This window comes from Ailuropoda melanoleuca, chromosome 10 (assembly GCF_002007445.2).
Source record: "Ailuropoda melanoleuca isolate Jingjing chromosome 10, ASM200744v2, whole genome shotgun sequence".
In the NCBI taxonomy this organism is placed as follows: domain Eukaryota; kingdom Metazoa; phylum Chordata; class Mammalia; order Carnivora; family Ursidae; genus Ailuropoda; species Ailuropoda melanoleuca.
Genome location: NC_048227.1, coordinates 29902260 through 29924513, shown reverse-complemented (window position 1 = coordinate 29924513; position 22254 = coordinate 29902260). Strand labels below are relative to the sequence as shown.

Below are 22254 nucleotides of genomic sequence, written 5' to 3'. Positions count from 1 at the left end.
AGGTTTCCTATGATGTCTCTCTTCTAGATGAAGCCCATGAACGTGGAGTATCTCATGATGGACGCCTCCATCCTGCTGCCTCCCACGGGTACGCCGCTGACCGGCATCGACTTTGTGAAGCGGCTGCCGTGCGGCGACGTGGAGAAGACCCGGCGGGTGAGTAAGGGCAGGCGGGACCCACCTCTCCTGAGCTGCCGTCTGACCAGGTCAAGAGCCCACCTTCCAGCCCACTTCGGGACAGGGAGCGGGCGACACCCCTTCCCCCCCGGTGCCCTGCCACCAGGAGGAACTTCCCAAGGCGAGCTGCCCTTTACTAAAGCAGGATTGAGATTCCCCCATGTGAGGGCCAGGCAGGTGCAGAGCAGGGCCCCCGGCTCTGGGGGGAAGCAGGGCTGTTGCCAGGCACCTGGGAGAGTGAGCCAAGAACAGGCAGTGCAGGTGCGGCCACGGTGTGAAATCCTCTCCCAGAAAGGCTCAGGATCCCCAGAGACGGTAAGATGGCGTCAGGGTAAGGTATCTGAGGGATCTGGGGGCAAGGCACACGCAAGTGAGATTGTGACTGTTGCCAGCCTGCTTGCTCCCTTGTGTGAAAAGCAGAGGAGTTCTCAGAACCCTGCTGGAGTGTGCGCCCCTTATCAGCACTTTTTGTCTGAAGCGGTCTCTTCAGAGCTGTTCACGGTATTTTATCTCTCGCGTAAGATCAGTTTCTTTCTTAGAAAGCACCATCACCTCTTCCTAGAAAATCATTCCCTGGAGACATGAATGGATAAATTAGCTGAGTTCCTTGCCCTCTTCTTCTCAGTTAATCCGCTTCTGACCAGAGCGGGGGAGGTGTTAATTTTGGGATTTTGAGAAGTAGGCGTGACCTGCTGGATCTGCCTCAAACAGGAGGATTCCCTGGCGTTCCTCTGCCCAGGCAGCTATTTTGCCTCAGAGGCCTGGGGTGGGGGAGGGTGCAGAGGAAGTCTGACCTGTGTGTTTCAAGTCTGCACATTCCCTGCTGTCTGACCGAACCCGCAGACCTCGCCACAGGACGCACCCTGTCTGAGCCAGTGACGCGCTCCTTCCTCACGCTCCCAGCCAGCCCGCAGGCCCCGTGGCCGGGCACATGAGCACGTGTGTGGGTGGCACTGTTTGCACTGGGCATCACTGGCACCGGCTTCACCACACGACTGGGTCTGACAAACTCGGGTTCTGTTGGCAACTCCTTCAACGGTGGGCCTGCTCACCTGTAGCCTTTGGTTGGCCTCGGAGATGCTCCCTCTTGAGGCGAGAGCGAGAGCGAAGGTCCTGTCCCTGAGGCCCGCCTGGTCCCCTGAGCCAGAGGTCTAGAGGCTCTGAATGGTGAGAGCTGCTGCTCTGGGTTGCACTCTGCCTTCTTTTTGGTTCCTGGGCCCCCAGTTTTCTCAACACTTAGATGAGCTCCTGTCTGATATCAAGTAAATCATTCACACCAGTTCTTTATGTGAACCTCCTCATGTGGTTGTACGGCCGTCTAGGAAGTTGGCATTACATGAACCCATCTTGCAGAGGAAGAAACCGAGGCATGGTGAGATCAAGTGGTTTGCTCGCGGTCCCCCAGTGAGTAAGTAGCAGAGCCAGGACTCCGCACAGGCAGTGTGGCCTCTGCACCCCACACTCTTAGCCACTCTGACCTGCTGCTTCCCACCGCTCCCTTCATCATATTTATTAGCCCTACTTGGTGCTGGACACCAGGGGCCTAACATATACTGCCACGGTCCTCAAGGAGTCGGAGTCTAGAGGGCGAGGTAGGACAGACAGGCAGCATTGCCAATTCATGTGGCTGAGGCTGTTGGTAAAGGAATGTGGGGTCAGGCCCCTCACTCTACCTGGGGAGGGAGGTGGAACAGGCAGCAGAGGGATAGGTTGGGCAGCAGGGGAGGCTGAGGTCCAGACAGATGTGGCTCATTCCAGCACCTCCAAGGAGGGGACATGGCTGGAGCTCAGAGTGAGGGAGGCTTTGTGGGAAGTGAAGAGGCTGGAGGGGGCCAGTCTCCGGGGCCTTAGAGCCCAGAGAGGACCTTGGCCTTGTTAGCTGATTCCTGACATCAGGCTGGCTTGGAACAGACTGTCCTGATCCACAGGAGAGGATGGGAGAAATTCAGGGGTGAGGCATATGGCAGAGGGAGGGTCGCTTGGGCTTTGGGGTTCCTTCTCCCATCTCAAAGCAGCATGTACCTGCCTTGCCAGAGTCATTGTGGGGACTCAGCGAAAGGCAGAACATAGAAGTGATAGTTCTCGAGGGTAGGGGTTTCCTTCTTCCGTTGGCCCCTGACATCTCACTTGGTTGTAAGTTCCCAAGGCCCTGCTGCCCACCTCCCTTGTCCCAGATGGGAGGCACAGCGCAGCTGCTTCCTGAAGCACAGGCAGCCCTTGGGAACACCTAGACTTCCCTGGGTCTCTGGTCCAGCCTTTTTCTGTCTGAGGAGTTTATACAATCAATCCTCAAGTCTCAGGGTCCCTGGGTTTAGAGCCAGGGAGAAGGTAGCAGAATATATAAAATAGGGCTGACCATCTCGAAGCCATCTACCTTAGAGAAGCTTCCCTTTGTGACTTCAGGAATCAGTTTCTGAAGGGGGATTTTGACCACTCACCTCAGTCCGGTTCCCGTTAAAGGCAGCTGTCTAGAATCATCCAGAAGCTTAGCTCCTGAGTCCATTTCAGACATCAGAACACAGCAGTGTGCTTTGAATTTAAGCTAAAGGAAGTGTATGGTTTAGCAAGCAATTGAAGGCTTATGTGGTTTGTTTCAAGTTCTTTGCTTGTATCCAAAGAACATTCCATTTCATCCTTTTGGATTCAAAGGTTTCCTTCTTCTTTTTTTTTTTTTCCACCAAGTAGACTTTTTTAACTTTCAGGAGGCTGACACTTTTCAGAAATCCCTCCTTTTATTTTCTTTAACGACTTGTTAAAGAAGTTCAAACAACCCTTACTAATACATCATTCCTAACTGTGAAATAGTCCTCCATACAATCACCAGAGAGCCACTGGGTGCCTACTGGATGCCAGATGCTGGGTCCAAGGGTGCAGAAATTAACAGGGCCGAGGGGACGGTGAGTGCAGAATCCCTGAGATGCGAAAGGGTATAGCCTGTTCAGGGAGCAGGGTGACGAGCAGAGTGAGGGGAGGAGACGGGACAGGAGGAAGGCCAGGCCTTGCAGGCAATGGGAGTCATCCAACACTAAAAGTCACAGAGTCCCTCTTGCATTTTGCAAATTACACTCTTTATTCTTTCATTCGACATATTTGTTGAGCATTTTTCTAGGAGCCAGGCACTGTGCAAAATGCAAGAATAGACCGTGAACAACTAATATAAAATCAGACCCCAAATAGCCAGAGTGCCACTGAGCCATGCCAGCTGATGAGGGGAATTCACATTGAAACGAAGGTCATGGGAGCTACTGGGATCTGATGAAAACATGGAAGCAGAAATGGGGACGTGGGCTGGACCTGTCCCAGAGGCAGGGGAGAGAAGCAGTTAAGAAAGAACAGAGGCTCGTGGGACCAACCAAGGTTCAATTCCAGCTCCAACTGTGTGGCATTGAGCAAGTTCCTTACCCTCCCTGAGGTGTCCTGTCTCTCAGCTCCTGCCCAAAGTAGGTAAGAAAGAGGGACTGCACGGTGCCCGGCAGGCAGGAAGAGCTCAGGAAGTGTTGGCTGAACAGGGGTGGAGCAGTCTAGTGTCAGGAGGGAAAGAAAAAGAGTTTCTAGCCATCGACTGTAGCTTCAGGGTAGAGAAGAGAGTTAGGGAGAGGAATTTCTGGTGAATCTCAAAATCTGAATGTAAGCCACTGGCTATCTTTCTGTGGTAATCTTGGAAGCCATTATGAAATAAATATAGTTGAGTGAAATTTTATTTGTCCCTGACTTCTGTTCCTTGTTCCCGCATAAAACCACAAACAGTTTTTGTGTTTATCGCTATCCACTGCGAGGAAATAGGATATTTTTCTTTATTCTTTGGATGAGTATTACGCATTAAAGAACATCTCGTAGGGTTTCAAAAGGAGAAGGAAAGAATTTCCCGTGATTTCATCACCCTAAACAAACAAGGCTTAGAGTCGTGTCTCCTCCCTGTCTTTGTGTTCAATCACGTTTTCTCGTGGTGGCAGGAAGAGTGAGTGCGTTGTGGTCTTCCTTCCAGCCTCTTCCTTTGCTCTCTCCCTTGTACAGCAGGCAGCTTTCTGTGCTGGGATGCCCTTGTAATTTAAGTCACATTTCTGACCGGTGCATGAAAGTTTATCTGGCGACTTCTGTCGTTAACTTACTTAGGCATTTTCCTGCTGCTAGACATTCTGGTTGCTTCCAAGATTACATTATTTTCAACTAAACTGTCATGAGCAGCTTCATGAATACAGGGTTTTCTTTCTTTTGGCTTATTTCTTTAGGAAAAGTTCCCAGAGGTAGAATTTCTGGTTCAGGGGGCACGAACATTTTCCGCGTGATGCTCTCCGTATTGCCAAGGGGCTTTCGCAGTGGGCCTGGCCCACGTGACACTGCTTTGCACCCTATTAGCAGTGACTGGTTTTTCGTAGCCACTCCCATGGCCTGGTGGGCTCCTCAGCTGGGTAACAGCCCCCCGAACTCTGTGGCTTGCAAATGTGACAAGAGAAGTGGAGAGAGGGCTGGAGCTGAGCGCTCGATCCAGGGCTGCCCCAGGATTCGGTGGGCACACCTCCGGGGAGGCCGCGAGATTGGGGCTGGTGGCTACCTTATTCCTAGATCTCGAGCTCGGGCTCAGAGAATTCACGTGACTCACTTGCCGAGGTCTGTTTGACCCTGAAGCCATCCTGCCCCAGGTAGTGGCCTCATTCCCCACGACCCTGCTGCAGAGCTTGCTCCCAGGTGCCTTGGAGCACATGGAACGAGCCTCTTCATATTTGAGCATGCTCAGCTGTCACCGCTTTCCAGAGCTAATGTGTGCTTCCAGAGTCCGTCTTCCTGGCATTCTTGGAAGCATCAGAAAGAGCAATAATTCCTTTTTCCTTTTTAATACTTTTTAAATTGCATGTTTATTTGGCAGAGCAAAGAGAAGCACGCAATAAAAGCCTGGGTCCCAAGCCTTAAATCTTTTGAAGGGAAAGGCATATGGCTGGTAGAACACAGGCTTTGGAGTCTGGTTATTAGCTGAGTCACCGTGGGCAGGCCACCTCACATCCCCGGGCTTTGGTTTCCAGTCTGTACAATGGGAACCAGGGAGGGTCGTTAAAAGACTTCATGGAGATGACATGGTCCAGCCCCGCCAGTACCTGGCAGGCCTCAGATAAGCAGGGGGAGGGGGGATGCTAATTGTTTAGGGGGCTGTCGGATGAATTTGAGGACCCTTATTCTGGTGTTTTCTCTCTCTTTTGTGGATTCTTGAAGTTATGGGGCTGGTAGGTGTGGTCTATATTCTTTAGATTTTTTTGTCTTATTATTAGTTTTTGTATTTCTAGAAATATCTCCCATTTGTTGCTTCCAGAGCAAAAGCAGATGTTTACCAAAATGGTCTATACTAGGAGCCAGATTCCAAAGTCCTTTTCTATTGGAAGGTTTCTGGTTCTCAGAGTGATGGTCTGTAGAAAGCCACACGTGTTTCTCTTTTCTCACCCCCCAGCGAGGGTCCCGCTTGATTTCTTTGCCTTCAGAACCTTTGAGAGGAATGGATTTTTGACACAGAAATGAAGCATTCACTCAGCTTAGACCTGACCGATGGCCCTTTGTCCTCGCATCCAAGGCCATGACTCCTTACTTGAGAGCTCAGATGGCCATGGAGTTCAAGCGGCCACCCACATCTCGGGCTTTCTGCACTCGGGGTGGTGCAGGCGTGTGAATGTCCTCGTGTGCTTGGTTAAGTGACACAAGCATCAGACATGGCTGCGTCCAGCGTGGCTCAGGCATCACCAGCCGCGTGAGCTGAGATTGCTCTGCCCTTCCAGCTCCGTTTCCTCCTGTGTAATAGCTCTACGTTGCAGTAAGGTGCTCACAGTGCCTGGCGCGCGGGAGATACTTAGTAAATAGAAGCTGTTTTGATTTTTAACAAATGAAACGGCTCTTCCTTTTCTTCTGATTGTTGCAGATGTCTTAGGAAGGTTGTACTTTAAAAAACTGATAAGGACAATCAGATCAGTACTAATGCTGCTACCCCACCCCATCGTCATAATATAAAGGCTTATCCTTCTCTAGCGCTTATGGTGGACAAAGGGGAGTACATGACCTCAGAATACATCCAGGAGGTAGGGTTGTTCTTCCAGTTTTCCACATTAGGCAATGGAGACAGTGGCTCAGGTCTCCTGCCAGTTCCAGGCCAAGGCTGGACTTGGGCTTAAATGTGCCAGGGGGCATCCTTGGTGCCTGGGTCATTGGGAGCCCGTGCAAGCCCAGCTCTTTACAGGCAGGAATTTGCCCCCCACTTTGTTTTGGGAGGCACCTTGTCATAGGAAGGGCAGCCTCCCCCCTCAGTGGGTCAGGCCTGTAGCCTCAGAACTGTAAACAAGAAGACTGAAAGTGGGCTGGAATTCATCGTTGTGTGGCTCACCAGTGGCGACAGTGGTTTGTCCCCATGCCCTCCCCCGTGCCCAGCTATTGAGTGGCTGGAGGAAAGGATGGCTGCCCCTTTATGGAACACATGCTGGCTGCTTCCCCCTTCCACCCCAGCATTATCTCAGAGCCTCCTAGCAGCCCTGCGAGGCAGGGACTACCGCTCGCATTTCACAGATGTGGAAATTGAAGCTCATGGAGGTCAGGGGCCTTGCCCGGTGAGTCCAACACAGACCTCACATGTCTGACTCCAGAGCTGCTTCCCTCAGGCATGTGCCTCAAGTAGACCCATCAGCTGTGCGTCAGGGAAACTGGCACGGAGGTCGCCTCTCCCATGGGCTGCACCTTCACTTCCTGGCCTCTCATCGGTGGGCAGCTCAACCCCAGTCTGGGACCCAGGGGTGGGATGCTATCAGGGCAGGCTGGGTCCGGGGGAAGAGCTGCTTTCTGCATAAACTTCTCTGGGGCCGGGCCTGGGAATTCTACTCTTTTCCTGTTCTCTGGAAATGTCTGATGGCCATCCTGGATTCCACCCAGACACCTCTCCCAGGCCAGGAATCCCTGTGCTGAACAGAGCTGCCTCTGCCCCCAGAAAGCTGGCTGGGTCAGTCTGAGGGGCACTTGAGGCACTGATGTCACAGCACACTGGCCAGGCGCCAGGGCTGTTGTCCCATCCACAGTATACCCCCTGTGGTAAGGCCCAGGGGCTGAGACTCTGCTGTGAACAGGCTCACGCAGGGAGGGGCAGGGGCAGGATTTTAATGGAGTCTGTCTGGCTCTGAATCCTACAAGCATCTTACCCTCTTCTGCCTTCTCAGCCCCCACATTCACTAGGCAGGACGTTAGAACACTGTTACTTGTGATTTGGATTTCCAAATTCTGTGCTGGTTTAGTTGGAAGAGGCCTGGTTCTAGTCCTCCTTAGACGTGTGGCCTGGGGCGGTTCACTTTGCCTCCTTGGGTCCCAGTGCCTTGTCTGCAAAATGGGGCGGCCTGCTAAGCAGGGGTGTCGTGAAGGTTACATGGCGCTAGGGGAGAGCTCCTGGCAAATGACAGGTGCTCAGTTGAGGTGAAGTAGCCTAAAGCTGTGGAGAACTAAAAGCAGGCTGTACCCTTTGATATTTTTCTTTCTTTCTTTTTTTTTTTTTTTGCCTTGTTCTCAAAACACCAGAGCCATGATACTGCGACAAGTGGACTTTGTTTTGTTTTGTTTGTTCAAATCAAGAGTCACTGTGTGTTTTCTCCTTATGGCCCTTAAATAACTACAGTCTCATTCTCCTCTGCTCCTAAACTGTCTGTCCAGGCCATCCGGGTGTTCTTCATGCTCCGTTCCCTGTCGCTGCAGCTGCGAGGGGAGCCCGAGACCCAGCTTCCCCTGACGCGGGAGGAGGACCTGATCAAAACGGATGACGTGCTGGATCTGAGTGAGTCCTGGGAGGGCGGAGGGGTCAGGGGCGGGGAGGGGTGTACATGCCGTCACGCGAGTTCCGGTGTCACTGGGAGGGTCGGTGTGCGACCCGCGTTGCTACCGCGGTTGATCTGTCACCAAAAGCTGACCGAGTGTGCACATCCTGCCAAACTCAAAGAAGGGGCCCTGGATGCTGGGTCCCTGGCAGTGTGTCTGCGGGCTCTGCTTTCTGGAGCCCAGGTGGAGCTGTGCAGGGTGATTGGGGTCTCCAGCTCCCCTGCCCTCCACATAACTGTAGCGTGATTGGTTTTGTGTATTAAGGGGTTTCTGTAGGGGGCGCCTGGATGGCGCAGTTGTTTAGCGTCTGCCTTCGGCTCAGGGCGTGATCCCGGCGTTCTGGGATCGAGCCCCACATCAGGCTCCTCCACTGGGAGCCTGCCTTCTTCCTCTCCCACTCCCCCTGCTTGTGTTCCCTCTCTGGCTGGCTGTCTCTCTGTCAAATAAATAAATAAAATCGTTAAAAAAAAAAAAAAGGTTTCTGTAGGATTCCAATGATTAAAGACCTCTGTTGCAAAAAAGGGGAAAACTTTCAAAAATGCAAATCACCAGCCTGTAGGTGAGGCGGAGGCGGGGAGGCTGGAGAGCCATGTGCTCAACCCACAGCCTTGGGCTCCCTCCCTAACCGTGGGCAGTGCCTCTTGCTCTCCTCGGCAGCATGAGCACGAGGCTGTGATTAAAAGCGACAGTGGGGGGGTGCCTGGGTGGCACAGCGGTTGAGCATCTGCCTTCGGCTCAGGGCGTGATCCCGGCGTTCTGGGATCGAGCCCCACAATCAGGCTCCTCCACTGGGAGCCTGCCTTCTTCCTCTACCACTCCCCCTGCTTGTGTTCCCTCTCTTGCTGGCTGTCTCTATCTCTGTCAAATAAGTAAATAAAATCTTTAAAAAAAATAAAAATAAAAAAAAATAAAAGCGACAGTGGGTATAAAGCCTGATGGAGCTCCTGTAATCCTCCTCATACACATACAGCTCTCTCTTTCCTCCATTTGCTGTAGGGCACGTGCACACGGATGGGCGGGGCGGTTTCTGTTTCTTAAAGGCATCGTGATATGGCAGGATTCTTTGGTTATAAGAGACAGAAAACCCAACTTAGATTGGCTAAGGAAAAAGAAAGGGGGATTGGCTGGTGTCACCGGAAAGTCCAGGAGTACGTCTGCCTTCAGGCATAGTTGGATCTAGGTACTCAAGCAGCGTCATCAAGAAGCTGCTTCCCTGTCTCAGCTCGGCTTCCCTTGGTTCTGGCGTCATCCTCAGGAGGGCTCTCACCAGGTAGCAACAAGGTGGCCATCTGCAGCTCCAAAATCTGCTGAAGCAGCCTAGCATACCTGACAGAAACAGGGCTTCCTTTTCCTGTGACTTCTGTGGAAGTCCACAGCAGGGCTCTCTGGCCTGGCTTGGGTCTGTGGACCATCCCTGAAGCAGTCGTTGTCAGAGGAATGTGATTCATTACTGGGCGAGGCCGGGGTCATGTGGTGAACCCTAAGCTGGGAGGTGGGGCCCATTTCTTTTCAACTCCATCACTTGAGAGGGAAGAGGGAGGTTGCCCTCAAAGGAGACTCACAAAGATCTGGAAGCTAAGCAGGCAGGAGTGGCAGATGGCCACTCTTCATGGTGTGTGGTCAGGACAGGGTCCCCACTGTTTTAACTCAGCTTTATTGAAATGCAGTTCACATCTGATAAAATTCAACAAGTTTTAGTGTACGGTTCGAGGAGTTTTGACAAAAGTGCTCAGTTGTGTGGCCAGTGATCATGACATAGACCATGGCGGGTTGGCATTTGATCCACATGCCCTGTCCTGCTGTGTATTCCCTGGAGCAAATGATTGAAACCCCTACAGCTTCCATTTCCTCACCCGGAAAATGGGGATGTACTTCCTGCTATGATGGGCTTGTTTTGAGATGCGAGCGAAATAGAATATGAAATATAACATGACAGAGCATAGTGTCTGGCCCCTAACTGTGCTCAGGGAACTGTAGTCCGTGTTGCTTGCTAATGAGACGAGGTGATGCATATAAAGAGCAGAGCACTCTGCCTGAACAGGAGATTTCCCGGGATTAGTACGGGTTTTACCCGCTTGTCTAACTTTTTTTTTTTTTTTAAGATTTATTTATTTATTTATTTGAGAGAGAGGGGCAGAAGGAGAGAAAGAGAATCTCGATCAGATTCCCTGTTGAGTGCAGAGCCTGACTTGGGGCTCGATCTCATGGCCCTGAGATCATGACCTGGGCCAAAACCAAGAGTCGGACACTTAACCGTGTGAGCCACCCAGGTGCCCCTAACTACTTCTTGCCCTCTTCTTAATCTTTTTTTCTCCTCTCTCTTGGAAGAACAAGGAAGCTAAGTCCCCTTTGAGCTGCTCTGTGCTCATCTCCTTTGGTCCTTTTCTCCTTGAGAAATTGCTGTAGGGATTTCTCTAAGGGTTTAAATGGATTGAGTTGGCTGCAGAGAACCATAAACCAGTCTTTCTCTGATTGGATTCAAGGGAAGAGGGAAACAGCTTGCTTTCAAGGGGACCACTCCATCAGGGCAGCAAGAATGTTTGCATCCATGAAATGGAATTAAATTTTATGCTGGGAATTCACATTCCTTCCTGCCCCCTCCCCTACCCCACCTAGGAATGGCCTGCTGAAATAAAGGTTAAAAGTATTTCACTTATCAATTTTAATTGATTAGATGGCTAGTTGAGATCACTTAACTGAACCTTTTTGGGTAGTTGGCCATTAAGAAAGTAATGGCTGTCTGTCTTTACCCAGCCCAGTCACAAATTATCCTTTGCCAAAGAGAATGCCATCCAGAAAATACAGGAATTGTGGATTTTATGAGCGCATGGTACTAGAAGAAGACAGCGTGTGTTGTTGTTGGACTTTGTGTTCTTTTTTCTTTGTATTTTTCCTGGTGATTGTTCTTAAATGCAGGAGTGTCTGACCTCCCAGTGGGGAAAAGTCAGTATGCTTCGCATGTCACAAAATGCCTTCTATGTATATAAAACGTCAGCAACATCATAATGCAGGCAAAGGCATTCATATTTGCCAAATGATTGGAAGCTGGACATGCTTCTTGTGAGCGCCATGATTTGAAGAAAGCTGACTCAGGGTGAAATGCTGGGGGCTGATCCACTTTCATGGAAGGTGACATAATCTGGGCAGACAGGCTCAAAGGCATATCGGCTGTGCACCCCAGAAAGAGGTGACTTAAAGTGTGTTTACTGACCTTGTCACACTCTGATAAGAAACCACGGCAGCGTACAGTACACAGAAGCCGTGTCACCTGTCTGCTGACCAGCGTCAGGCCTCCGGCAGGTGTGCCTGGTGAGCTCTGGCAGGGTGGCTCCGGACAAGGAGCATGGAGGAGGCCATCACCCACCCCCATCACCCCCCCGCCCCAGGAAAGGGACAGAGCTGACTGTGCTCCCGACTGTTTTGTTTTCGCTGGAGAGGAGAGTGGCTTGGGGCCCAGGTCAGGGACTGGCAGCCGTGAGGGAAGGGGGATGGGAAGGGAAGGCTAGCTTGACCAGATAAAATAGATGAGACTTTTAGAGAGAATGGCACCATGAATCTCCACATACCGCGCCTTCAGCTTCAAGGGTTATTACTCTTTCCCTACGTCTCATTCCATCTGCTCCACCATTTCTCTTTCCAAAATACCTCCCTCCCCGCCACCCCCACTGAGTGTAGTAAAGCCAGTGGAAGACATCATATCGTTGCATCTATAAATACTTCTCTCTCACAGAGAAGGACTTGGGGCTGCTCTTTGTCATTGAATTGGTCGCTACCATTCCAGATCGTGAGCTTCCCCGGCCCAGTTGGGGCTCCGGGTGGAGCCGGGGCAGGAGGGAGGGGTGGCTGGCCGCACTGACATCCGCCTGGGCTGCCCCTGGTGTAGTTGGAGGTCATCGGCCTTGTGACCTTGCTTGGGGCCTTCATGTTCATGAGACTCATGGGCCTGGCCTTTAAAATGGTTCTAAAAGACGTGCAGGGAGAGCCATTGAAAATCAAATGTGATCACGTTGGTGAAGCACACGGCACTGTGCTCGGCGCATAGCAGGTGCTCTGGGTGAGAGGGGCTGTTGCCCCGGTGCGGCTGCTGGATCAGTGATATAGAACTCATAGTGCAGGACGCCAATGGGGCAGGCATTTTCTGCTCTGACAATGTTTGGAGGGGCGTATCCTGACGTATCGAAACCAGTTCATCACTTGTATGATGGCACTGTTTTGAGGGGTAAGAAGACCGCGCGGCTGCTCGGGCCCAGACGAAGGGAGGTGCACCCCACCCAGGCGGCGTGCTCCCCTACGTTCCCTCTTGGGCCTACTGACGGACAGTCCCCGGGAGTGCCCTGAGGACAAGCAGGCTGTGAGGAGCAGCCAGGTTCCTGCCAGGATTGGAATCAGAGCCTTTTGAAAGGAGTCTTGCTTATTTCTAGAAAATATGGCCAATCACAGTTGGGAGAAATTTGCCCATTGTCTAAATATGCTAAGTAGATATCAGGCATCCCCAGGAAACTTCTGGATTCCTTCCCAGCCTTTTCCATGTGGACACTCAACATGTGCATGTTGTACCCATCCTGTGTGCTTCCCACACCTCATCTTGTATTCGGATTTTCTAAATCCATTCGTGAGAACCATTCAGCAAAATCCATCTACTCATTCAGCTCCGTGTTGAGCACCTGCTGTATGACAGGCACAGTGCTGGCGGCTGGGATGTGATAGGGAACTGAAGGCCGACTTGGTCTCAGCTCCGTGGTGCTTCTGGTTTGGGGTAGGGGTGGGGAAGATGGGAGGACTACCAACAGGTAATCACAGGTTTTTGAGATGGTCCGTGGAGGTGACGAACAGGGTCTGTGCTTGAGAATAACTGGGAGAAAAGACCTCCTACGCTGGTTAGAGAAGGCTTCTCTGGTCAGGTGCCGTGCAGGGAGGGACCAGAAGATTCTGAGAAAATGCAAAACTGAGGCCTGCCAGTTAGAGGGGATGGTAGAGGTGAGGCTGGAAGGTGGGAGGGAGCATGGCCTGTCCGAGAGCTGGTGCAGCCAGCAGGTGAGGAGTCGGGGGAAGAAGGGCTGAGATGAACCAGATCTCCGGTCCAGGGCAGTGGGAAGCCATCTGAGGGTTCCCACAGGGACATGGGTCCTGAAAGTGCACTGGAACGGCCAGGTCCCACAGTCCCAGCAGAGGCCCGTGAGCCATGTCAGAGGGCTGGGGAGTCCACCTAAGAGGTGGTTATGAACATGGGCTTGGGACACTGTGCCTGGTGTGAAATCCAAGCTTTGGCCTTGTAACTTGCCATCGTATGGCCTTCGACAAGTACCTTAATGTGTTGGTGCCTCAGTTTTCTCATCTGTATAATGAGAGTAAATGAGTTAATATATGGGGAGTGCCTGTAACAGTGCCTGGTGTAGTCACTGGGAGGCCATTTAGGATGCCCAGCGGGGTTCCGGGGGCCGACAAGAGTGGGAAAAGAGGGATGGGTGCACAGTCTGGGATAGTGTTTTGTGGCGATGCTTGAGAGTCAGCTGGATTCTGGGTTCTGAGCTTGGGGAGAGTGCAGGCAGCAAGGGGTTAGGGGACAGTGATTCTGTAAGCCAGGGGCCAGCCCTGGAGGAGAGGCTGGTTCCAAACAGACGATGAAGGTTGTTGGGTGGGCAGAGAAGAGGTGCTGGGAAGCATCCCAGCCGGGATGTCTGGGGAGAGGCTTGGAAACCTCTCCACACTCTCCTTGGAAGTGGTTTTCTGTGTACTTTCATGAATGTCAGAGTTACCATGTTTGGTGACCTTCCATTGGCTGAGCCGTCTCCTGTGACCATTGCACAGCTCTTGGCATTTTCACTTGTGCTGTGTTACAACAGAGACGGCAGTTCCTCAAAAGAGCCCACGGTCTGTGAGGGGGGCTCCCAAGCCTCCACATAAGCAGATCTCTGCACTCCGGGTCTGCTTCCTCCCCCAGGCATGGGCACCCTTGTTCGGGGGCCTGGAAAATGTCCATGTAGGATAGAGCAGGGCTTCCCTGTGATTCCCAGACCTTGGGACTGCACAGCCCAGTGAAATGCCAAAACAAAAATAAAACCCCACAAAACCTCTGGGGATAGGATTGCCAACTTTTTATGTTACCAAGTCTTTTTTTTTTTTTAAAGCATTTACAAACGGTCATTTCTTAAAAGAAATGGCGTTGTTAATCCCAGATAAGTAGGAAGGGCATCACTTCACAGCAAGGGACAGGCATTCCAAGAAATAAGCCTACGTCCTCGGCCTTAATGGGGTCTGTTCCTTAAATAATTCAAGTTCAGACCAATCACAGAAGCAGAAGCATCTCTGTCTTTTTTGAGCTCAGTCGTGTGGGGGAGGTGAACACTGATCACATCGTCACACAGAGCAAAGGCAGATGGCCACTATGCTAAGGAGCTCAAGGAGCAGGGGTTGACCTGCTTGGAGGTCAGGGAGGCTTTTGAGGGAGCGACCACCCATCTGAGGGCTGGATGTCGGGGCAGGTGCCAGTGGCCTGGGGCGTGGCAGGAGCGAAGGCCCTGGGGTTGATGGGGAGTTGAGGAAGACGAGAAGCAGCAGTGTGGCCAGGCAGGGCAAGGTGGTGAGGTGATGTCGAGATTGCCTGGGGCCCAGCATGTGGTCCTCGTAGATGGATCAGGGATCCAGGGCTTTCTCCTAAGAACAGCAAGAAGTGTTTTTTACCCGGTGAGATGACCTACATGTGTCTCAGAAGGGGCCTCCCTGGCCTCAGTGTGAGGGTAGATTTATGGGGTCAGGGGCAACATTCCAGCAGGGAGCCCCGTCGGGAGGCCAGGCCTGTGAGACCGATCCTGCTGAAATGTTATCCAAAAGGTGGTGCCCACGGACTTCGTACACAACCCGGTTTGCCCCAGCGAATGGGTCTGGAGCCTGCTTGTGCCCTGCTTTGTGGCCCAGGCACGTGGACAGTTTATTGCTTGGAGACCCATCCTGTTTGATCCAGCTTGTTCTCTGGAACCCGACCCATCGAGCCTTTGAAGCTAATTATTAACAGCAGTAATGCTATTTCAGTGGTTCTCATCTCCTGGCAAGGCAAGCTGCCATGGAACTTCCCTCAGCTCTCCCTGCTGCTTCTAGCCCAGGGCCTGCCTGTTTAACAAGGTAGCTGAGAGTAGGGAGGAAGCCACGGGTCCCAGAAAAATGCAGACTCAGGAGAGGACAGATCTGGCCTCTGGATTCCAGCTCTGCCTCTTCCTCACCGCGTGACCTGAGACAAATCGATCTTCGTCTGGAGCCTCAGTTCCCTCATTGATAAAATGAGAGTAGCAGTGCCTATCTTTGCAGGATTATTGTAAGGCAGGGAGATAGCAGCGTGGAGAAGTGGCAGACTGCTGGCCCTCGGTTAAACAGGCCCACAGATGTCCTTTGGTGTCTGGCAGAATATTTACAATTGTAGGTGAGTTGCTAGCATTTTAAAATCAAGACATCTTTTCATACAAACCCAGATATCTCTCACTTTGAATCTGAAATGGTCTGGTCCCAAGGGGCCTACAGCCACACAAGCAGCAGTGGGCCGTGTCTTTCCAGGGGTAGGCGCGCTTCACACCGGCTCTCTCTGTCTCCGGCCGTGGGCACCCACTTAACTCCGGCTGCCTGCTCAGCCCCTCTCACTTAGCACCGGCACAGTGGAACTGGAGCTCCCTCACAGACCTCCCCCTGCAGCCTACCCATCTCCCGGCCGGTGGCAGCTCCATCCTGACTCCCCTCTTTCTCTCCAGCTTGTCTCCCAGCCGGTCAGCACACCTCTTCAGCCCCTCTCTCCAGCCGTATCCAGATCTGACCACCTCTCTCAGATCCAGCCCTGGCCCTTGGTTTGCCCAGCTATCTTCTGTCACCTGCATTGTTGTAGTAACCAGCCTCATAAGCCAGTCACTTGCTTCTGCCTTGTCCCCTGCAGCTTATTCTCAACACAGTGCCCAGTGTCGTCGTCTTAAAACATAAGTCAGATCCTGTCCTCCCTTTGCTCACAGTGGCCTCCTTCCCACTCTGACTTTACAGCGACTGAGAAGCTGAGGATTATTTAGCACCACCTGGATCTCTCTGCTTTCTTGCTTTTTTGTCAGACACACCAGGCATATTCCCACCCCAGGGCCTTTGCTCTGGCTGTGCCCCCCTCCCCTGCAAACCACTCATTCCCCTCAGAACAAAGTACACCTGTGGACACTACATGTGTGACAGCCATACTTCACCAAGACTGCATCCATGTTTGAATTTGGGCCACATCTCCCCTCTTTGTTATCCTTTTATTTGTCGATGGATATGATTGTGAATGTTGTGAGCGACCTAGCAGGGTTCCCTGTTTCCCCAGTTCCTAGCACTCTGCGTGCTTCATCCCAACACCCTGACAGGCGGCCACATGGAAGTTCCTGGCTAATTCATCGGACTGCTGAGATATTCTTTGCCAGAAAGAGTATTATGAAGCTCCCCAAGCAAGTTATGTGGCCTGATTGTAAGCCCATGAAAATGTGAGCTCATTGATTTGCTTCTCTCGCAAGGTCAAGGATAGTTTTGTGGTCTCCTCTGTCAGTTCTGGAAAATTCTCTAGGTTGCCTTACTTTGTTGATGACCTGGTCATTGTCATATGCCTCATCCTGGCAAAAATGAGAAAATAGCATAAATAATAAAGCCTGTGAAAGACAGATCCGGAACGTGGGACGCTCTAAAAGACGACTGACTTGAGCTTTTCAAAAATGTGAATGTCACGGAAGACCAAAAGAACACGGGCGGGGAGAGGGTCAGTTCTAGATTACTGTTCTAGATGACCAAACCGAGGAGGCACAACAACTGTCCACTTGGATTGGAGCTTGGATGGAGAGGAACAAGTAGCTTTAAAGGACTTTTTTTTTTTTAAACTGAGAAAATTTGCATGTAGATTGTGATTGGATCATGTAGTTTGAGGTCATTATTACATTTCTTAGATGTGATAATGGCACTGTGATTCTGTGGGAGAATGTTTTTGTTTTTCTGAAGGATAGACGGCAGTGTTGAGGGCTAAACTGTCATGCTGCTTGCAGCTCCAGAATGATTCACAAAATAAAAATTTGAGTGTGGCTATAGTGAGAGAGGAAGCAAATGCAATTAAGTAGTAACAGTTGGTGAATCTAGGTGGAGGGCATATGTATGTTTATTTGTGCTCTTCTTTAAACCTTTCTGGAAGTTTGAAATTTTTCAAAATAAAAGCTTAAGGAAGTGGCAAGAGAGAAATAGAGTCCTTGAAAATCCAGCGTGTAATTCAAGGAGTTAATGCTTAGGGACCGGGCCTTGGATTCCGGGGGAAAAAAACCCGAGTTTGAATCCCAGCTGTGTGACCTTGGGCAAACCAGTTAACCTCTCTGAGCCATTCTTCCTCTTAGTAAAGTGGGGCTGATAGTGTGTGCTCAGGACAGCTCTGCAGATAGAAGAGAGAATTCCCTCAGAAATGCTTGGGATCACCTCGGCGTGTGCAGGCTTTCCTCACAAAAGCAGTCACTAGCATTCATCATTGGGACTACACACTGGGCGGGGAACGACTCGTCCTATTAGAAGGTTTTCTAGGGGAGTTCTGACAAACCAAAGCCTCATGACCGTTTCTGTCTGTGGGGTACACTGAGGAGTGAAAGTGGCCATGCAGGCATGTTAGTTAGACAAGTTTCATGGAAAGATGACTTTTAGGAAAGTGGGTGCTGGCTGCTTGGCGAAGAACTGAAACCTGCAGGGGAGGCTTGATTCTGACTCAGATGGCTCCTTGGGGGTAAGTTAGTTCAAGCACTCAGGCCTGGAGCCCCAGAGAACGGGGTTCTGCAGTACTGACGTCACCCCCCAGGGGCCACTGTGGTTTGTGACTCTTCAGCCTGCATCCCCCAGGGCTCTTTGTCCCTAAAAGGGGTACAGTACACGCGGGGTCTCTGCCTGTGGACGCCCCCACCTCTGCGTCACCTGACCTACAGCCCGGGGACTGCCCCTGACCCCGTTCCAGCCCCACGGTCAGGGGGTCACCAGCCATCTCGCCTGTGCGCTGACCGCTGTTTTTCCATCCCTAGTGCCTGGCATGGGGTCTGACACACAGTAGGCGCTCGAAGAAAGCTCGTTGGATTGAACTGATTAGAGTTTTAGCAGCTCCCTTAATTATTCATAAACACTTAAGACACTTTCATTAACATGCAAGTGGCATTTCTAAATGCTGTCTTGAGTAATTTGAGGCCGTTGGATTGTGAGTTAAGAACCATGCTTGTTCATCACTACTAGACATTTGAATGGTCAGGCTCCCAGTGCAAACCCCCCCCCCCAAAGAAATATACCAAGAGTCTTAAACTGACCTGGGTGCTTTCTAAACATATAGCTTGTCTTCGTTTCAACAGTCAACCTACCCTAAATCATTTTGCCTGAGAACTAAAATGCTGTGCTTCCCCCCCCACCCCCCTCTTTGCAACCAGGACCCTGAACTAGACTGATCAGGAAAAACCATGTTTGAACTAAACCACCAATTCTCTAAGGGGACAGAAAACATGGGATTAACGGCATTTCCCCCCCGCTATGAATTAGGCGGCTCCTCCGTGTGCTTGATGAATAATGTTGCTGGCCCCTTTTCAGAAATGAAGTAGAAATATGGAGAAATGAAATTTGTATCTTATAAAGTGACTGGAAATGTGATTATAATACAGCTGTCAGTTTTGTTCAAGTGGAAAATTTTAAAGTAAATCCAATTGCAGCATTATTTGGTTCTCTTAAAGCAGGGTGATGTAGCTGTTTCCTGAGTATTGATTATTTGATTGGTACCTGTCTGCTGGACTAATTTTTTTTTCCTCAGTAGCGCTCATTGATGTGGTTTAATGTATATTCCTGTAATCTTTCCCTGTTTTATAAACTTACAATCATAATTGAGCTACATTAGAGAGACACGTTTTGCTGAAATCACAAGGTCACCTAATGGCTGTGCCCTCTGTTGTCAGTTATGTATTCAAGTAGTCCTAGGACACGTTTTTCTGGAAAAGACAGAAATTGGGATTTTTTTTTTCCTCTACGAAGCAGAATTTCTAAATTCCACTCTATGCACTGGGGAGATGAGATGTTTGAGTGGAAGAGACTGGTTTTGAGCTTTTTCCTTCCTTATCTATAAAAATGGTCATTTTTGCTGAAGGTACTTTACAGTGTAAGTGGAATGTTTTTCCCAAATCCCAGTCCTTCCCATGTGTTTGAAAATGGGGGCACAGTTTTGTTTCCTCTGATCAGAGGGGACCATGTGGCTTAGATTTGCGCAAGGAGCGGTATCTTCTGAGGCATGGCATGGCCATTGGGAAGCGGATTGATTGTGGATATGGCTGTGTTCCAGGGTGGTCAGGAGAGCCGACGGGGCCCCAGTACTCTCAGGCTCTGTGACCTTGGCGTGTCCCCCTAACCTTGGATCTCTCTGCCTGTACCTCACAGGGCTTGTCAGGAGGGACGCTGCCTGCCGAGCAAGGGCCTGGCGTGACTTGATAGGGCCTGGCCAGTGAAGGCCAACAGTGAAGCTACTCAAACGTGACCGTCTTCCCCAGTCAATAAATGGAAAATCCATCTGTGTAGTCACTCAGGCTAAAAGCCGTAGAGTAGCCTGTCTTCTCTCTTTCTCTCACCCCTACAACCATGCTCTCTGCAAATTCTCCCAGTTTGGGCATTAGGTAGATTCAGAATCTGGCCCCCGCTCACCCCCTTCCCATGCCTCCACCCTGGTGCAGACTCCAGAAACTGTCCTTTTTCTGGTTTGCCAGCCTCCTACACTGCCTTTCTCCCCCAACAAGAGCCCGGGGCATCCTTTCAAAGTGGCCATCAGAACCCTCCAGAGACCCCTCCAGAGTCCTGCCTGTGACCTGCAGGGTGTACCCCCACCCTGTGCCCCCATCTCTCCTGCCTGCGCTTCTCCAGTCATGGGAACACAGGAGAGTCTCCCTCTGGACCACTGGCTTCAGAGCGGCTCCTGAGTCCCCACTCTGCCTCATGGTGCTGCTGAAGCCAGCCTCCTTGACCACATCTAGCTGACAGGCGGGGGCAGTGAGCTGCCTCGGGAAACAGGAATTTGTGGAGGGCGTGGGGTTGAGGGTTAACGTTGAGTTTCAAGACCTCCCTCGCTCCAGCCCACTCACTGAGACTGTCTGGGGCTCTGCCTACACAGGGCTCCTCACCCCGAAGCTGCTGGTTTCCCCGCCCACCACAGTCCCCTTCCACCGCCCCATCCGGCCACCAGGGACAACACAGGGCTGCTCAAGCCCAGGAGGGGAGGATTGGCTTCTGGCCCTGATACCTGATCAACCACAGAACACCCAAAACAAATCTCTGGGGAGACTGAAGCAGTGACATACAGTGTGACCTTTATCGAAAGGCCAACAGCCTTGTACCTATAGCCTCTCCCCTAGGCCAGGATGCTGGTGCCACTTGCCCCAGCACTGGTCCTGCTACCAAGCCCACTCTGCTTTCACCAGCCCTTACCCTCCAACTCGCCCTTGTCCCCACTGGGGAGTGCAGGAAACAGGGAAAGAGGACCAGCACCTTCTTTTGGCTCCCTCTCATGGGGGAGATGTGTTCCATTCAGATTATTGTTATCACCTAAATTCCTAAGTAGAGGTCAAGTCAAGGCCTGGAATGACCACTGGATCTCTGATTTAAGCAGATGTCAGGATGTTAAGATTTGACGACAGTGGTGACGAGGATTGCCCTGTTTCCTGGTGACCAGAGGGTTGTGGGACACAGTAGATGGTCTGGACTGATTTTTTTCAAATGAATGTCAAATGGTGTTTGCTCTGCTAAGCTATTAGTAAGTGTAGAATACAGATCTTGGGACATTCAAAAGTTGAAATTGTCATTTCACTTTGACCTGCCTGAAAATAGAAGTGAAAATCGGTTTGCTATGCATGCGGCCTAACATCAGAGGAACTGCTTCTGGGCATCTAACTTGCCCCTAACCCGCTAGACCAGGGCAGAGCCATAGCCCTGGGCAGGTGGTGGGAGGGCTGGTGGCTTCTGGCCTGGGGCTCCCTCTGTTGGAAGAGGGTGACCGTGGAGATCCTCAGCCCGAGTTGTGCCTTAAAATGATTTGAGAAGCTTCAAAACCTGTCCCTGCCCAGGCCCTACTCCAGAAAGTTCTGATTCACTTGTTCCAGGGATGGGGCCCTGGCATCTCTATTTTTAAGTGCTCCCTCGAGGATTCCATTGTGCAACTACTATTGAGAACCACTGGATTAGACCGAGCAATGTTCTGGAGGTGAACACTTAGTCTCTACTTTGCTGCTCCCCATGAACTCCAGTTCCCTCTTGGAGCTCTCCTTGCCCACCTCCTGATCAACCAGATGTTGCTAGGGAGGCTGGCTTTGGGGGTGTGATGCAGCGGCCACATCTCTCTGGGTTCTGAAGTCTGCTTCTGAGGTGGAAACCTTGTCCCATAGAAGTCAACCTTACAAACCCCTTAGGAAGGTGGCCTGTGGGAGTGTGACGGCTCTCAATGAGTCTGACACAGTCCCTGTCCTTGAGCACCAGAGGAAGAGGGAGTTAGCTGTGCTGTATGAGAGTGGGGGTCTCTGGGAGAATTCTGCTGGGCACTGTAAGGGGTCCTCTGGGGAGAGGTGGAAGGAGCCGGGCCCATGAGGGAGGCAGAGTCCCATCTGTCCCTCGGGCTCCACTGGGGGCATGTGATTCTTCAGTGGGAGCAGCCTGTAGTATTTAAGCCATGACATTTCTCTGTCCCTTCCCTTCCTGAGTGCATACAGTTGGGTTTGTGTCAGTTAACTGTGCATGTAGTGTGCATGCAGATTCCAGCCTGCAGAGAGCAGGAACGGGGGTGCCAGGCTTTGCCTCCTGGAGCACCCCTGGGGCCCAGCCCTGCAGCCCCCAGCTACACGTAAGCTCAGGCAGCCACCGAGCCAGAGCTGTGCTTGGCCTTCTTTATGACGGACGTCGGCTGCACGAGAGCGAACAGTCTCTGCATCACGGCAGCCCCAGCCCAGCCCAGCACTGACTCTCCACTTGCCCTGAACCAGCGCCAGGCGTGGAAATGGCCTGCTCCGTTTCAGGCAGAGTCGTAAAAATGTCTCGGGAGCAGACAGTCAGACCAGAAGGCTTAGAAGTCAGTGGAGCTGAGCCTGCCTTTCCCAGGTCTCCTGAGTGTTTGCAAGTCATTTGCTTATGATGACGAGCTAAAAGTTTTCATCCTGTCTTCCCTTCCTTCCTCCCTTGGCCTGCTTGGGGCCACCCTTTTTTATACCAGGTTCAAGGTGAGATTTCCTCTCA

The 22254-nt window shown here is 51.5% G+C and overlaps 1 protein-coding gene across 10 annotated transcripts in view; it reads left to right on the top strand.

Moving 5' to 3' along the window:
• The window catches only part of CLEC16A (C-type lectin domain containing 16A), a 200762-nt gene that overhangs the window by 90064 nt on the left and 88444 nt on the right, over positions 1-22254 (top strand). For all 10 annotated transcript variants that reach the window (XR_002143384.2, XR_002143385.2, XM_034670367.1 and 7 more), the window contains 2 exons: positions 28-156; positions 7840-7960. Coding sequence is in view for 8 of the 10 variants with exons in the window: in XM_034670367.1 (XP_034526258.1) it covers positions 28-156; positions 7840-7960 (250 nt within the window). In the remaining 2 variants the exon portion in view is untranslated. The remainder of the gene's footprint in view (positions 1-27; positions 157-7839; positions 7961-22254) is intronic.